The 18408-nt window shown below is 39.9% G+C and overlaps 1 protein-coding gene across 10 annotated transcripts in view; it reads right to left on the reverse strand.

Annotated features, from left to right (window-relative positions):
• Positions 1-18408, reverse strand: part of ULK4 (unc-51 like kinase 4) — a 246775-nt gene that overhangs the window by 78139 nt on the left and 150228 nt on the right. For 5 of the 10 annotated variants that reach the window (XR_011093978.1, XM_068674629.1, XM_068674627.1 and 2 more), the window contains one exon: positions 14973-15078. Coding sequence is in view for 6 of the 10 variants with exons in the window: in XM_068674629.1 (XP_068530730.1) it covers positions 14973-15078 (106 nt within the window). In the remaining 4 variants the exon portion in view is untranslated. Of the gene's footprint in view, positions 1-9561; positions 10068-13610; positions 14270-14972; positions 15079-18408 lie in introns of those variants that run through there. The other 5 variants (XR_011093979.1, XM_068674633.1, XR_011093977.1 and 2 more) reach the window with 4 other exon arrangements.

An 18408-nucleotide genomic window follows, 5' to 3' on the forward strand; every position in this document is an offset into this window, starting at 1 on the left:
AGTTGACAAATATTCCCCCATATATGTAGCAAAGAATAAGTGCAGAAACTCTATATAATTCCCCACAGAAAAGTCATGCTCTGTAAGATACTATATATTTATTCCTACTCTTGGTCTATTTACATCAGCCTTCCATGGGATGAAAACTCACACAATACAGATACTTGGATTCTCAAGTGACAGTCTTTTGCAATTGTTACTACTAGACCAAAGCACAAAAGCAAAGGCTAGAGTAACCACTAAGTGCCACTTGCTGCTGCTTATTACAACAAAACCCAAACTATGCCACAGTTTCCCGTAACATCCTGCATTATTCATCAATGAAGGTTTGAACATAAATGAAAGCTGACAAGTAGCTGCAACTGTCCAAGGTGGCTTTGGTGTACTTACGTGATCAAAGGGCTTAAACAGAAGTCAGGACATCTCAGGACAGTAAAATCTGTTTTTGCGCCTGTGAGCAGACAAATGCTTTAGCCTCAAACCTCTTCTGCCAGCTCAGCTGTTTTCTGAAAAAATGTAAGGAAAACACCGCCCAACAGACTCTTTCTTATTTGCTGTCATCTGGCTATACCACTAAGGCCATGTCTGATTAAGTCTCTAAAACCTTACCACCTGGATCTCTGAGCTCAAACCCACCACACCATGATCACACTGCCAATTCAGATAGTACCAAAAGTATTTCACCCAATCCCCATCATTAATTCATCCTACACCAACAGAGCCTTCATTTTCCATCAGCATAGCTTCTGATGTGTACCAACTATCATGGCTACAAGTGACTGTGCTCCGTCAGCTTATTTATCAAAAGGCAGTCCAGACTCTGAAAGAATAATACATCTTCTTGTGTTTGAATACAATTTTCCACACCCTGTGTCCCACATCTCAACAGGAGCGTGGGTCTATTCACTTAGTGGGCTGTTGACAGCACGCATGTTGTCTGTGCAGGTGCATGTTGCTGAGAGTAGTGGAGCCTGCATACAGGAACTGGCTCCTACTGTAAGGAGGTCACATGGACTGGCTTGGTCTACCAGGCTACCTTGACCCAAGACAACCAATTTTGAAATAGAAACAGGAAACTATAGCACCTTCCCCAACAATGAGCTGAACTAAATCCTGCTGCGGATCTGATGCTTTAACTGAGAATTTGGACACTGCTTTGCTCAAGGGCCTAATTTCTTCAAAGGTGAGAAACAAGTTAGGGACATTGATAAAATGACAGTCAGAGAGATAGCCACCACAAAACAGAAATGAGTTTAGAGAGCCAGGATCTTTTTGTTAAGTGGGTGACCTGTGAAGATGTGCAACAGAACAGCAAAAGAAACTTGGTAATGCCAGTCCCGTTTTAGCACCTCTTTTTTTTTCTCTATCATGCCTGCTCTGCTGGGCTTCTTAGGTATTAAGGCACTACAGTGTCCCAGTAACTCTACCACTATGATGAATGAATGCACATTGCTCCCACATCAGGAGTCTCCCCCATCCTGTCCCAGTTAGAAGCAATTTTATGTGCCCCACGTGTCCCTTCTTCTGTGCCTTTTGCACTGCCACTATGTACCTATGTTTCTCCCCTAGCCTGCTTGTGCCCAGACCACTGATTCTCAAAAGCAAGTTCAGGCAAAGGCATTAAGTTCAATCCTTTTGTTTGATGAGATAAGCGTTTGGATGGGGAAAAGAGGGTGTGAAGAGGGATCTTGCAATGAAGGGCTTATATTCCTTTGTTCCTCCCCCATGTCATTTCCAGTGAAGAGACAAACATCAAAAATAAGATTTAATAATAGCTTGAAACAATGAAGTAATACCCCCACCATTTTATAAGATAATACGCCCCACAAGACATTCAGCATAGATCACTACTTCCACCTAGGATTTAGGATTCCAACAGATATCCTACAGTATGACGGTATCAGGGCATATTTGACAGGGCTTCCCTGTTTGCACGCAGAAACACTTTTTCTGGGTCAGAGATAAAATTGGTGTGTTGAATGGCTTTATAGATGCCCAAGGAGTTTCACAAAAGGAATACACATTTTTCTAGATTGAACCAATATACAGTTGCCACCTGTAAATAGCTGAGATCTGCTCCAAAAATTGGCTCTGCTCTGTAAGAACTAGATTTGTCCTTTGCCTTTGTCCACCAATATTTTTAGAAAGATAGAAACTACCGGGCTTAGTGAAGATTGAGCACGAAGGAAGAGGGACTTTGGAAGTACGCTACAAACAGTGAAGTCTGGATCTATTGAGTCTGGATCTATGCCAAACAAAAGCAGCTCTGGTGGGAAGACTGGGGGAATTAAGATCTGCAGAACTGGACTGTCAATGAATTATGCAAGAACTGGAGAGAAGCTGCAGGAAGTAGACATGAGAAATGAGAGATGTGTATAATTAAGTTTTCAAGATAAGCAGTTTCACAGCAAGTTGACGTCAAACATTTTGCACAACCTGGCCTGCCAGAATACTGTGCTGAGCTGGGATAGTAGGCTACAATTTAGCCTGGGAAGAGTGGGTGTCACAGGCAGCACAAACATGGGCTTCTATCTTCTATCAAAACCATACCTTCTCTCAAAACCCCTAAATCTTCCTTGATAATCTGTTCCTTTGGGCATTTTATCTGCCTTTTCCTTATCTTAACTCTGACTTCTCCTTACAGTATAGACAAAATACTGCCTCTAAACTCATCTTGTACTGCTTTCTGACCAATGTGCTCTCTGAACTCAACAAGTAAGTTCTGAAGAAAGTGCCGAATAAATAACAGTTCAAGAGCATTTTTCTTGTAAGATAAATAATGGCATAAACACACACTTTATGTCATTCTGGGTCGGGTGGCAGGATCAAAATATTCAATATTTGTCTGTGTGAGGAAAGGACACAGCTACTCTATTTGGCAAGAAGCTGTATTGGAAAGACTGTTGAGTTTGGTTTTTGTTTCATGTTGGTTTTTGTTTTTTTTTCAATCTCCATGTAATGCATATAGTAACAGTAGTTTTGCTGCCATCCAAAGAAATAAGTCATATTTCATGGCTGTATCATTGGCTAAAAAGCTGTATGTCACAATCTGGGCATAATAGGTAGGAAATACGATCTTTTAAAAGTGTGAATAAATCCATTAACAACACTATGCAGGACTTTTGCCAAGTCTCACAGGAATAGGGATGAGAGGTTAAAGTAAGCAACTTGTAATACGATAGGCAAAAAAGAATGGCCCTCGGGACCTGGAACTAAGTGGATGCAGGTAAACTAGAAGTTTCCACCTTTATTTTTCCTCATTTTCCCCAGAATGTGGGTGATAATGATGAAAAAAAATAAATCTAATTTTTTACAATCTCCTAAAAGGCAGAAATAGAACTTGAGACCTTATAAAGACATCAAATTTCTTCTCCTATTCTTCATGAAAATTCAAAGGGAACCATGTATTAGTTTTCTCCAAACAAAAGGAAAGAGCAGCTACCTAATGCATAATTATTTAAGAATGTGAAAACATTTATGGAAACCTTTAAATACTTTTTTTTTTTTTAAACTTAAAAACCAACTAACCAACTAAAACACCACAACAACACAATGTTTTATCAAGTTAGGACCTCTTTATTTGTAGTTAGATTGATTTTGCTTAAAACTGAGATCTGAAATCAACCTAGCTTTCCTTGAGTAGAAGTCTAAGCTGACAAACTTCCACCTTCAAAAACCCTTCTTAGTTACATATAAGCTCAATTGGGAAAAAAGTTTCAGCCAGATAGAGACAAAAATAATATATATTTTTTAAAGGGCTGATACCCAAGTCTGTGACACATTTATGGAAAGGTAATGAAGAAAATCAAATTCCATCATCAAATAAATGTCTGCATTTTTGTCAGAGCAACTTAAATAATCACCCTCAGCTGGAGGTTTCTATTGCAGCTCAGTCATGTTCCCTCCACAACTGGTATTTCTATAAAGCATAAATAGTCATGGATGAAAATATGCACGTAATCAGTCACCATATCAACTCTACCAGGCAATGACCAAATGCTAAAGGAACAAAATGCTAATAAAGGACTGGTAGCTTGCCTAAATAACTTTGAAAACATAAACACTCACTTGAATACATACTGACTTAGGATGGTGGAAAACCTGTGTGGACATGGACCTGTGGCTTTAGACTTCAAAAGAAATTTACACATAAAAATGATTTTTGAAATACGAAATGCAGATAAAAATATTACTTTGGAAAAAAGCGTTTGGAAAAACAACATTAAAAAAAAATAATAATAATTATAAAATTAGATCCTGAAGAGGAAAAAAAAACAAACATCAAGCCATAAAAACTACATATAAGCATTGTAGGTAAAAATCTGAAACAAACAAAAAAAGAATATGTGGGTGAAAAAAAACAAACAAACAAACAACAAAAAAAGAATATCACATAAAAATAGTACTTTGGATTTTTGTACAAATTGAGACTTTCAGAAGGCTTTAAAAACATATGACTCACTCTCTACAACTCCCTTGGAGGGGAAGTGCAGAGGCAGGTGGTGGTCTCTTCTCCCTGGTCACTGATGATAGGATACATGGGAATGGCACAAAGTTGCACCGGGGAGGTTCAGACTGGATACAAGGAAAATATCTTTACTGTGAGGGGTGTCAAACACTGGAACAGGCTTCCTTGTGAGGTGGTTGATGCCCCACACCTGTCGGTGTTCAAGAGGCATTTGGACAATGCCCTCAATTATATGCTTTAACTTTAGCACTGAAGTGGTCATGCAGTTGGACTTATCTTTGAAGGTCAATTTAAACAGAACTATTCCACTCTAAAACAGTACATAATTCAAGGTTTTTTCATTATTATATAGTAACCCTTCTTTAAAGAGCAAATTATTTTTAAGTTTAATTGTCCACAAATGGTTTAAACAGGTCATTTTGTGAGATCAACACATTTGTGTAGCTCATATTTCTTCTGCAAATAACTTAGAAAAGGAAAATAGCTGTCTCTGAGCTATGACAACTACTGAAAACATCTAAAACAAAACATAAACCAAAACATTCTTCAATTCAGTGAAAAAATTTCAAAGATCATCTGTCATAGATCAATCCTGCCAAAAATTGTGCCTGTTTATAGCAATTGACAAAACTAACTTCTTTCAGTAGGATTAAATAACTGCATCTGAAGAAGACTGCTGTTCCATGACAGAGTAATGATTGATGTAGTTTAATTTTGTGTATAGTATTTTGTACCTTTGCAACTTTGCACTTACCTTAAATTGGCATTGATATATTGCTTTCATATCGAGACAATATGAAAGCTAGAATCGAAAATAAATGATAGCACTACAAGCTGTGGCATAGTAACTGTATTCAAGCTGAGTCTCTTTTCAAATATATAACTACATTTCAAATTTAATCTCTGAATACAACTTTTAGCTTACTATTTATATCTGGCAAGCTACATAGGGATACCAATATAATTAGATTTTATTATCTGTAACAACTTAAATAGTTTGTATCAATAGTAAAGTTGCAGCTAATACCACAGCTACACTTTTACCTACTTGTTAATTTTCTTTCCAGCTGAACAAATCCACTAGTCCTAATATATGATTTGGGTTGCACTTCATGAGTGTTAATGTAATGTCTAATGATACTGCTTATATTAGAGTGTGGGAAAAGCAGTACCTCAAATTTATGCAAGGAAGACAACCTCTAGAGGAGAGGGGAAAAAAAAACTTTTTTATGGCTAAGCAAGTGAAAAGGATCACAAGCTTTTAAGACTGTCTCCTTTCTCACAATCCAGAGTTTGTCATCAGGGAACCTTCAGAGATCCACATCCTCAGATACAAAATCAATGACTTGTTTTAACATAAAAAATGCATTTTTTAAGTTAGCTTTCTGTTTCCAAATATTATCAGTCAGTGTGACCAGTCAGTCAAAGTCCTGTGTTTTCTCTAGGAATCTGACAGGTATAAAAAAAATTATATTATGATTAGCACATCTACAGACATACATATAGACCGTTGAAGTTTTGAAACTGCTCTATTTAAGGAACTAACTCCTAACCAATAAAATAAGCTTATCAGTTATATCATCCATTTTCTGCATAGGCCCTCTGAGACCTGAATACCATTGAATTAAAACATTTTGGACATCTTTTTTTTGGTATTAGTCTTTTCACTTCGTCACTTCGGCGTTACAATGAGACACACCAGCTAGTTTAACCAGCCAGCTACGCTGCAAGATGGTCTGCTTGGCTGACCACAGGGACAGTATCAGGAAGCCTCCTCCAGCCACATAAAAGGCCAGTCCTCTTTCACAGTGCAGCAGCAGCATGACAAGATGTAGCAACCTGTTGAGCCTCTATTAACTTATTTCATCCTTTGAAGTCTCAGCGAGCGTGCTGTGACATTTTGCGCCTTATGGGCACGGCTCTCAACAACAGGCTTGGTTCTGCTTCAATGGCATAACTGTTTCTCACAGCAATTACAGCTGCTATTTTCATCCTTTTCAAATGGCTGTAGAGTTGAATATCACAGGATGACACAGGTTATTTTTTCCTCAAAGACTCCGCTACTACTATGCTATTTTGACACGATTTCCAGTTATCTTTTACGACACCCGACTTCTAAGTGTAACAATGTGATGTTATACACTTGCACCTGAGTGACTGGCATTTAAGGTCAGCAAAACATGTCTTAATACCGTTAAAAAACATTCTGAACTTCCTTACATCATAGAAGAGACTTCTTCAGGCTCAACCACCACTGACTTTTCCTATAAACTGTAACTCAGACAAACATAGTGACACATAACGACTATCTTTAGATGTTCATAGGTACATATCTCTGCTCAAGAGCTGAACTAGTAACTACAGTACTCGCAGGGAGCTGGGAAAAGCTTACGTCCTGCAAAGCAGAGGCTGTAATGTGCACATACCTCCCAACTGGAGCACTTTTCCTACAGAAGCAACATCTACAACTACTCCAGCAGGATGTACTCTATCTGCATTTATTTTCTGTACTTAAAAATAATTTCTCACTCATATATTTTTGAAGTAAGAGTATTTTGTTTCTAAATGTTAATACAGAAAAAAAATGCTTCCATGTTCTTACTTGTATTGATTTCCCTAACTACTTCTCTCTGCTACTCTTTCCATCTAGAATCACAATATGTTGAACATGAACTGAGATATCTATTTGCTTAGGCTGCTATACAATAAGCAGGTAGAAAGTACTCTCATGAAAAAACAAAAACAAACGCACACATTTTCTGTCTTCAATTAGTGAACGAAATTATTCCTATAGGGCATCCTGCAAAAGTTTTGCAGAAAATTCCTGCCTTCTAGAAACAAACGATAACAAAAACTCTAGCCTGTAAGGATAGGTACTTTTAGTTGAAGCACTGATAATGACTAAAAAACACCCTGAAAATTATCTAAACAGTGCATTTTTTTTTAAGCATGAAAACAGTGCAATAAAAATAACCTGATGACTTTTTACCTGATATGCTACCTTGAAAAAGCAGTGTTCCTCACTGAATACCCCATATCTACATGCAGGGATTTGTTCTTTGCAAGACGAGGAGGACTGAGAATGAGCAAATGGCTTCAGAACTAGCCTGAATATGTCTGCTTTCTTCACGGACTGTTTGTTTTAAGGACATATTTGTCAAATGCATTATATAGGATTCTGTAAATATCACATTTCCCTTGTAAATAGACTTCCCCTGTATGACTAACCCACTGCCATTTTCTTGACCACTGTCTAAAGAGTCAGTTGAGACAAACTCCCATCTCGGAAGGAAATCCCACAACTTGGAAGCCAGCTACTCTAACAACTCACTTGTGTTCCTAAAATCAAGGTCCCATGCCATTTACAGTATGTTCCAACTTCTGCTACACAGGTGGGTAGAGCAGGGAGGAAGATCTGAGTTGCTAAATTACTGCAGTCTAATTTCATGACTGTTGACAATTTATCAGGTGGGAGAGAGCTAGCTGGAAAGCTAGAAGCTATTATGAAGTTAGAAGCTGTTGTTAAGAAGTGTGCATGGGCTTTAATCAAATGTCTTTTGGAGACTGAAGCTAAAATGCAATTACCTGTATGGTATGAAAGGTAGAAAAATATCCCCCAAAGATTTAGTTAAGTTAGGGACCTTTGGGGTTTGTCTATGTAGAAAGCTAAGTCATTGCCATTTACCTGTCATTGAGTTAAAGATCCGTGTGTGTAAAGGACTGACATGCCCTTTTTTCCCCCCCCCCCTTAAACAAAAAAGAGGAAAGTTGGATGTTGGTCTCACAAGTGCTACTTTTTGGATATGCAATATTTAAGAGATTTGAATGATACAACACACAAAGACATATGAAATCTACTTAATCTCCTGACATTTGACTAAGTCAAAGCAGTGGACAACAAACAGCATAGGATACCTCACCCATGAAGGTTGATTTTTCTTTCACAAGGAGTGAAAGAATTACAATGATCTGACTACAAAGTTGTATTGTAGATTTTTTTCACTTTTAGTAATTGTCCCCACTTGAAGCGCTTACCATGCTTTCTAAATATGTTATTGGATATAACAACCACTGTAGCTAACATTCTACGTTTTCACTTAAGGTCTTTCCTTAAGAACTTCAATTTTTACTGAAACTGCTTGAAGTACTACATACTACTACTAAAAGATTTTGCATTTCTAAAGAGGAACTTGGAAATAGTTTTGTTATTCTACGTGTCAAAACTCACCGTTACATTTTTAGTTTAGTTCCTGAGATTCAACAATATGAATGCATAAGGAATAAAGCTTAGGATTCACTATACCACATCACAGCTTTCAAACATCCAGACAAGCTTCTCTGCTTACTTGGCTGGGGATGGTTACTTCAGGATAGTAGCCAAACACAGAATCACAGCAGTAGAGCCTGGAAAACGTCATTCAATTGAACACGATTGGGCTGAATTTCACAAATACATCATCTCCTTAAAAGACGGTAATGAAAACATTATGATAAACTTCTTATGGGATATAATGGGATTCCAAAAAAGCTGAAAATGTAAACTCATTAGTAAGTAACACTGGGCTGCAAACAACTTATTAGATCAGCTTTGATTTACAGTGGAAACCTTTCCTAAGGACAGAATTACCTGGAATTACTTTTAGATATACTGAAAACAGCTACTTACATACACGCAATACATTTAAGAAATTATTGGGAATAAATATCTACAGAATTAGAAGTTTCCAATTGCAGCTTAGAAGACTTATTTTGCAACAACCTGTTTTGTATGGTTCTTCAGGGTGAGGATCCTGATAAAGTAGCTAAAATCTTTGACACACATTTTTCTACAATCTAGTATACAATGTCCAAACTCTTCCTATAAGCAAAATGCTATTCATACAACAGTTCAAATGACTAAATTTCCTTGCATTTGAATATGTCCCAGGTGGCAAACAGGACCCCAAAAGTTTGAAAATATGGTGAAATACAGACAATTAAGATGATCCAATGTTTTCTATTTTTAATTTATGTAATCTACATGTAAAAATAAAAATATGAAAAATAACAGAAAGGCGACACTGAAGGCGAAATAAAGACAATATATCTGTGAGTCAGAGTACAAGACTGTTTTACTTCATTAAGTACTGTGCTGAGCTTGGCTTTTTATTATTCATCACATTCCACATAATTAAGCAGACCTGTACACTAACACCACTCACTCATCAAACAGCCAAACCTGACTTGATGTTCTTTTCACACCTAAATTTATCAGTATGTCAACACATGTCAACAGAGAAAACATGGCTAATGTAGACAATACGTCTTTTCAGTAGGCTGCCCCAAGAATAACAGAAACAAATGATGACTCCCTTAGGTGTTCCCAGATGTTCCTTAGATGGTCCCAGACCTGATCTTCGCTAACAGTGGGCAGTTCATCATTCTCTCAGTCCTTGCCTTTGCCTTCTGGAGCCATACCCTTGCTTACACCCTCTGTGGGCTTCCTTTTCGTGTTTGAGTTTTCCAGGAGCTCCTTGTTCAACCATGCAGGCTTCCTGGCACTTTTGCCTGACTTCCTCTTTGTTGGGATGCATCGCTTTTGAGCTTGGAGATCTTGATCCTAGAATATTAGCCAGCTGTCTTAGGCCCCTCTTCCCTCAAGGGTTTTATCCCATGGTACTCTAACAACCAGACCCCTGAAGAGGCCAGTCTGCTCTCCCAAAGTTCAGGGTAGTGAGCTTGCTGTGCTCCCTCTTTACTATCCTCTGGATCCAAAATTGCATCATTTCATGGACACTGCAGCCAAGGCTGCCCTTGAGTTTCATATTTCCCACCAGCCCCTCCTTGTTGGTGAGAATGAGGTCTAGCATAGCACCTCTCCTCGTCAGCTCCTCTATCACTTGGAGAAGGAATTTATCATCAGTGCATTCCAGGAACCTCTTGGATTGCCTATGCCCTGCTGTGCTGTCCCTGCAACAGGTATCAGGGTGGTTGAAGTTCCCCATGAGGACCAGGGCTTGTGAACACGAAGCTGCTTCTGTCTGTCTATACAGGGCCTTATCTGCCTGGTCTTCCTGATCAGGTAGCCTGTAGCAGACTTACACTATAACATCACCTGCCTCTGCACTGCCTTAAATCCAGAGCCACAAGGTCTTTGTCAGCTCCTCATTCATCCCCAGGCAGAGCTCCATGCACTCCAGCTGCTCACTGACATAGAGGGCAATATCCCCTCTTTATCTCCTCATCCTGTCTTCCCTAAAAAGCCTGCATCCTTCCATTGCAACACTCCAGTGATGGGAGCCATCTGTCCCACCACATCTCCAGAATGCCAAGGAGGTCACAGTCCCGCAGGCATGTGTACATCTCTAACTCCTCTTGTTTATTCCCCATGCTACGTGTGTTAGCACAGAGACGTTTAGGCTGGCCCCCTGATAAGCTGACTTATTGGCTGGAATTCCTTTGTGCTGCTCTTCGGGTGCTCTCCTGCTGACCTGTGACCCTTGTCCAGGCTCTGGGCATCTGTCACTGACACTGGCATCAAACTGGGAGGAGTAGTATTGATCGCAGTCCCTGTCCCTCTTCTCCCCCTGCAGCCTCTATGCTCTCTCAAATCAGTTTACAATTGTCCAATAATTTCAGAGGATGGGGAAAGGGAGGAAAGAGAGACTGGCAGCCAGAAGCTGAGACAAGGGACAGAGAGTAAGTTTCATATTCTTAGAAAACCACACTAAAAATGATCAATATTGTCTTGGCTTGTTAGCATCTCATCTTAACTTTCCACAAGAGACCATATACTAATCCCAGTCTCTTTACTGACTTCCAGTCTCAGTAATTAAACTGAATCATATTATTCCGCTCTGATTATTAAGTGGAAATTGTTGTTAATGTTAACAGAACAAATGTTTAATAGCTGATAACACAGTAGAGGCCATTTTGAAGTCCCTCTGCAACTTCAGTTGCATATGTTAATCTCCATTTCACCTTTAAATGTTACAGGTGGTTATCATTACATGTCTGATGTATTGTCACACAAGGACACAGTTCAGGGGAGAGAGAAATTAATGCTAGACAGTCCACCCTGTATGCAAGTCCCTGAAATGCTCAACTGTATCACTGTTATTAATTTGAAATCACAGAAGTAGTAATGAAACAAGTGCTATCATGCAAGATTTCCTTGAAAAAGGGGAAAGTTCAACATGTAAGCTGCATCCCATTAAAAAAAAAAAAAATCTCTATCACCTAATAGAGCTCCACTGAGCAGAATAGAGTTCCAAAAGCTAACAGGCACAGAAGGAAACAGTGACTGGGGTCCCTGAATGATCTGTCTGCAAAAATACTGCTTTCTTGGCAGCTGAGGAAAGGCATACATGGAACTGGAAAGAAATACTCATTGCTAATGTCTGGACTCTTGGAAACTAAATAACTTGACAGGACTGACCCCTTAACATGATCTCCTTATAACATTTATCACGTATTTAAGATTTTTAATTTCTAAAGCTCCACATATACACCAATCAATCATCACACTGTAATAGGAGAATAAGGGAAACTGATGTCCCATAATACTTTGTCTTCAGCATTTTTCTTAGGCAGCAGAACAGCTCATGAATGTTGAATGCCTTCATTAACAGCCTGGACAGAGAGCATTAATACAACGGAATAACATGCACCTTCAGCAAGTTTGCAGATGACATTGAAATGAGGCAAGCAGTTGATGCAGTGAAAGGTTGAGCCAACAATTAGAAAGAGCTCAAGAAGCAGCCTGCCAAAAGCCTCTTTGATGTTCAACAAAGGCAAATACAACGTTCTGCACTTGGGAAGGAATAACTTCAGGTAATGCTACGGGCAGAGGCTGCAAATACACACACAGTGTATTCAACACTCCTACCCACCCTGGTGGTTCTCCTCTAGACTTGGCTCCTATTTGCCTTGTAGTTTGGAGCCCAAAACTGAAAACAGCATTCCAGACACAATCTCACAAGAATAGAGAACAATCACTTCCCTCGACCTTCCATTTATTCTTTCTTCTTGTAGTTCACTTTTGCCCTTATTGCTGCAAAGGCACACTGCTGACCTAAGTTCAACTTTTTCATTTGGTCCCCAAGATCCTTTTCTGCAAGAGGGAGCTTAGTGGCCATTTCACTGGATCACACTCTTCTCCCTTACACTAGAGTCATTCAAAAATGACAAAGCTGAACATCAAAGATGGCGGCAGAGAAAGTTTAAGATATTTTCTTGTAGTGAACCCCATATATTTATGGCTAGCAAGGAAAAGGATAAAAAGACTTCCAGTTTGGGCAGAATAACGTTTCTCCTAGTTTTGTTTGAAGAAAGCCTTACAGGCTACAATTACAAAATCAATACCTTCATAACATTTCTAAAAACCAAATTTCAGAAGTTCTGCACTTGACAGTTAGGCCCTTAATAAACAAAGCAATGGCTACAACCCGCATTTTCAGTACTCTGAAGATTAACCCATTGGTAAAAGGGATAGGAGAAGATAGCAATATTTTACTTCAGATAAATTGTTTTTGGCTGCTGTGCTGTTTTTCCTAGTTAGGATGATGAAGTTCAGTGAGCCCAAGTTAGAGTTATCCAATCACTAATAGTCTGAAAACATTACTGAAGTTATTTATGACATAGCACTTGGAAATGATAAAAGACTTTAATAATGTTGCTACCCCACTTCTTTGATTTGGAAACTATCATGATGGAAGAGATGCATTTTATTTAGGAGCAGATGAGACGTGGAAGAGCACTGACATACTACCAGCAGCATAAAAAGCATAAGGGAGTTGACTTAGTAGGACAATAAAGGGGAGATGTTTACAGAATGGGTTCAGTTTTGCTATGCTGTTGAATAGTTTTGCCATGCAGAAAGACAGAGCGTATTATTTTGAGTAAGGCACACCTGAGCTAACTTCTTTGTATATCATTGTGCTGTTTTAAGAAGTTATCCTTGAGGACTTGCTAGTGTTAGGTCAGAGGTTGGACTTGGTGATCTTGGAAGTCTCTTGCAAGAAACTAGATGATTCTGTGATCCTGCTGCAGCTCAGATCAGCACTAGTTTAGGATTAGATCAGTGCTAGCCCAACACACAGGAGATGTGCCCAAAGAAAGAAAAAGCAATAGACACATCTCACCTCCAATAAACTCCAAGCAGTTTCAAGGGTAACAGGCACTTTACTGAGAAACAACCAAAGAATCAGAAACATACAAACCATCCCTCTCCAACTCAATTACATTTTCCTTTTCTTCTGGCCCTATGAGTCTCACACCACCAACTTCAGAGTGGATCTGCTTCAAACAGAGGGGAAGAGCATGTTATTAGCTACAATGTCAAGTTCCTGCTGGTCTTCTGAATGATGGAATTGTCTATTCAAACCCTTCAGAGTAAAAAAGGACCCAGATTCAGGTCTCTCATTTTCTGGTTGAGTGCTTTACCTGCTAAGGTAATTATGAAAACAAGGACATGACCGTTACTGCTGTTTCTTTTCACAGATTTTTAGGCTGGTATGTGTTTTGCTTTTTTGTTGTTGCTGTTTTTTAAAATACATCTAAGGCAGATCCAGATCTTCAAATCTGCACATCATTATCAGTGCTAATACATAAATCATTGATCACACTATCTCATTTGGCTCCTTCTCTGGTGTGATTACCAATAGAAAAAGCTCTGATGAAGTATCATCCATCCCACCTTCTCAATCTTTTCCTAGAGACTTTCAAAAGGTTTCCTTTTGGCTTCAGAAGAGACACAGCTGTTTCTTCTCTCTCTACACAAACTTCTTCCTTTTCCTTCTGGAGTATGCCATATATTTTATACTGTTGGTAATACAGATCAGTATTTCTGGATGTCAGTTACTCATTAACTACAAATAAGAGTAATGTAATCAAAGTGTGTATTTCTAAACAAGTTTTCAAAAGTATATGGATTTCCAACAGTGGAAACCTTCCGTTCATTTTGTAAACCAGAACCAAGTTGCAAATAAAAGGCAGGCTCAATAATAAAATACAGTGACATGAAGACATGGAATAGTTTGTATACTAAGGCTCCATAGTCAGTTTGGGTTCCATCAGTCTACACCACTGGACTGGAAGAGTAGTCAGCTTTTTAAGTGTAAAATTATTGTATAACATCCTTTCGCAGATTTGAGCAGTAAGAAAAGGAGGAATTTGCAGTGGTGCTCTACGCTTGCCCTCTGCACTGTGATGGTCAGAGCTCTAGCCCACTCTTTTCCAAAGCCATCCTTCAGAGGCATAATGTAAATTCGAGTCAGTAATTCTTTTATAACCACATCTCCTTGAGGGAACAACTTTCTAAAGTTAAATTTCTAACCAAAATGTAGAAGGTAAATGAAGGCGAGGTAGATGAAGTAAGGAGTAGTACCAGTCAGTTACAATGCGATTATCAAACAACCACTACAGAATATAAATATATATGATCAAACATTTCACACAGTGCAAGATACTATAGCAGGCTGGGAAGCATCTGTATAAAGCAGAATAACCAAAGGTAAAGACATACCTTCTGTGAAGAGTAGCATCATGTTTGTGCTTTTGTTAGCAACCACGTTATTCAGTAAGGCAACTGCAGTTTGCATTGTATTTCCTAGTATATTGTCTTGGTGTTCCTGCAATAAATAACAATAATAAATAAATAAAAATCTAGTATTAATTTTTCAAGGTGAAAACTGCTTCTCTTCCAAAAATGTAGTAACACAAAAACAATACTCTCTCAACCTCTAGTAGTCAAACTTTAAAAATACAGGACAATCAGCCAAATATCTTACTTAAGTATGTCAATTTCAGGCAGCCAAATCCAAAATCTTGAACAAAAACTTCTCCTTCTTTTCTTTAAGTAGATATCCCTATATATTCAGGAAAAAAAGGAACATTTCCCTTTGTATATTTCTTTTGTTAATGGTACTAATTTTACTCTTCTCAGTTTCAGCTTGATAACCCACAGTGAGTCATAAAATCCAGTTGTTGTTTCTGTACTTTCTTAAGTCTAAAATTAATTCCACATACACATCAGGTGTTTATTTCTGTATCTAATTACACAACCCCTGTGATGTCTGTCTTATGCTTAATGATTTTCCACAATTTTCTGAGATTATACTACTAACGGCAAGGCGCCAGGATCTCTAAATAAACTTTTTGCTTTTGTGGTAGTTGACACACTTGCACACTGAATTTGAAAGACGTGGATAAGGCAGTGAGATCAAAACATTTTTTACTTGCACTACTTACAGTAATAAATCACGTAACTTCCAAAAATACAAAATAGGACAAGTTTTTTCAAATCTGAGTCTGGATATAAATATAAACCTGAATACATTTCAAATCTCCCTAGGAGGTTCAGGGAGTATTTTGTCCAATTTTTCAGATTCGAATCCAAATAGAAACATACATCCAAAGTGAAAATAAGAAACAAAATCGTATTTCACATATAGTAGGTTTTTCACGTGAATCTTCACTTCCATGCTTCCCAAACAAATCTTTCCATATACTGTTATCACTACCACAGAACATGCTATCTCTTCTGAGCCATCCTCTGCAGTAGGTCTTTGAAAAAGAATTAAATTTGAAGTTGAAGAAGACAAAAGATTATTGGTCTGCAGGGGGAAACTTAGTTACAAGAGATGAGGAAAAGGCAGAGGTGCTCAATGCCTTCTTTGCCTCAGTCTTTAGGGGCAATACCGGTTGTTCTCTGGATACCCAGTACCCTGAGCTGGTGGAAGGGGATGGGGAGCAGGATGTGGCCCTCACCATCCACGAAGAACTGGTTGGTGACCTGCTATGGCACTTGGATGTGCACAAGTCGATGGGGCCGGATGGGATCCACCCAAGGGTACTGAGAGAACTGGCAGAGGTGCTGGCCAAGCCACTATCCATCATTTATCAGCAGTCCTGGCTATCGGGGGAGGTCCCAGCTGACTGGCGGCTAGCGAATGTGACGCCCATCTACAAGAAGGGCCGGAGGGCTGACCCGGGGAACTACAGGCCTGTCAGTTTGACCTCAGTACCAGGGAAGCTCATGGAGCAGATCCTCTTGGGAGTCATCATGCGGCACTTCAAGGGCAAGCAGGCGATCAGGCCCAGTCAGCATGGGTTTATGAAAGGCAGGTCCTGCTTGACGAACCTGATCTCCTTCTATGACAAAGTGACGCGCTGGGTGGACGAGGGAAAGGCTGTGGATGTGGTCTACCTTGACTTCAGCAAGGCTTTTGACACCGTCTCCCACAGCATTCTCCTCAAGAAACTGGCTGCTCTTGGCTTGGACTGGCGCACGCTTCGTTGGGTTAGAAACTGGCTGGATAGCCGGGCCCAAAGAGTTGTGGTAAATGGAGTCAAGTCCAGTTGGAGGCCAGTCACTAGTGGCGTCCCCCAGGGTTCGGTGCTGGGGCCAGTCCTCTTCAACATCTTCATCAATGATCTGGATGAGGGCATTGAGTGCACCCTCAGTAAGTTTGCAGATGACACCAAGTTAGGTGCGTGTGTCGATCTGCTCGAGGGTAGGAAGGCTCTGCAGGAAGATCTGGATAGGCTGCACCGATGGGCTGAGGTCAACTGCATGAAGTTTAACAAGGCCAAGTGCCGGGTCCTGCACCTGGGGCGCAATAACCCCAAGCAGAGCTACAGGCTGGGAGATGAGTGGTTGGAGAGCTGCCAGGCAGAGAAGGACCTGGGAGTATTGGTGGACAGTCGGCTGAATATGAGCCAGCAGTGTGCTCAGGTGGCCAAGAAGGCCAACAGCATCCTGGCTTGTATCAGAAACAGTGTGACCAGCAGGGCTAGGGAGGTGATCGTCCCCCTGTACTCGGCTCTGGTGAGGCCGCACCTCGAGTACTGTGTTCAGTTTTGGGCCCCTCGCTACAAGAAGGACATCGAGGTGCTTGAGCGGGTCCAAAGAAGGGCGACGAAGCTGGTGAGGGGCCTGGAGAACAAGTCCTACGAGGAGCGGCTGAAGGAGCTGGGCTTGTTCAGCCTGGAGAAGAGGAGGCTCAGGGGCGACCTTATCACTCTCTACAGATACCTTAAAGGAGGCTGCAGAGAGGTGGGGGTTGGCCTGTTCTCCCACATGCCTGGTGACAGGACGAGGGGGAATGGGCTAAAGTTGCGCCAGGGGAGTTTTAGGTTAGATGTTAGGAAGAGCTTCTTTACTGAAAGGGTTGTGAGGCATTGGAACAGGCTGCCCAGGGAGGTGGTGGAGTCACCATCCCTGGAAGTCTTCAAAAGACGTTTAGATGTAGAGCTTAGGGATATGGTTTAATGGGGACTGTTAGTGTTAGGTTAGAGGTTGGACTCGATGATCTTGAGGTCTCTTCCAACCTAGAAATTCTGTGATTCTGTGATTCTGTGAAGTTGGGTGAAGTATTTCTGGTGACAAAAATTACTTCAGCCCTTGAATGGAGTTGCAGGAACCCTCCTATTGAAATTTCCTTTAGGAGACTAGTGCCAGTGGCCAGGAACAGGTTTTTGTTTTGTTTTTCACAGTATCTCTCTGCTCAGGTATTTATGACCTTTTGTCTCAGGTGTATTCTTGAAAACAACAGCGGCAATCTATCCTTTCCTGGGAAAATCTTATTGATCGTCTAAATGCCACAGCTGGTGCAGAATTAGACTGATCAACTGACAGCCAGCAGCAATCAAAGCTAACACATTTTACAATCCTTCCAAAGATTCACTACCTATGAATGACACTCAGAGTGATATCTCTAGTTTATAAGCTGCTTTCTATGTTGGGCCAGCTACAGCATTTAGGAAAAGCCACATTATTTGAATCCCTACCTGTAATCATCGTACTAATGATTACAAGAAATTCTCATGGAAGACACTCCTGATTTTTATTTCTTTCCTAGTCTGATGAGATTTAGGATACTGTGAAGTGCACATTCAATGTCTCTTTTCAGAAAATGCTACATTGTCATGGTATAAAGGGCCATGCTTTGCAAAAAACA

Source organism: Anas acuta, chromosome 2 (assembly GCF_963932015.1).
Source record: "Anas acuta chromosome 2, bAnaAcu1.1, whole genome shotgun sequence".
Lineage (NCBI taxonomy): Eukaryota > Metazoa > Chordata > Aves > Anseriformes > Anatidae > Anas > Anas acuta.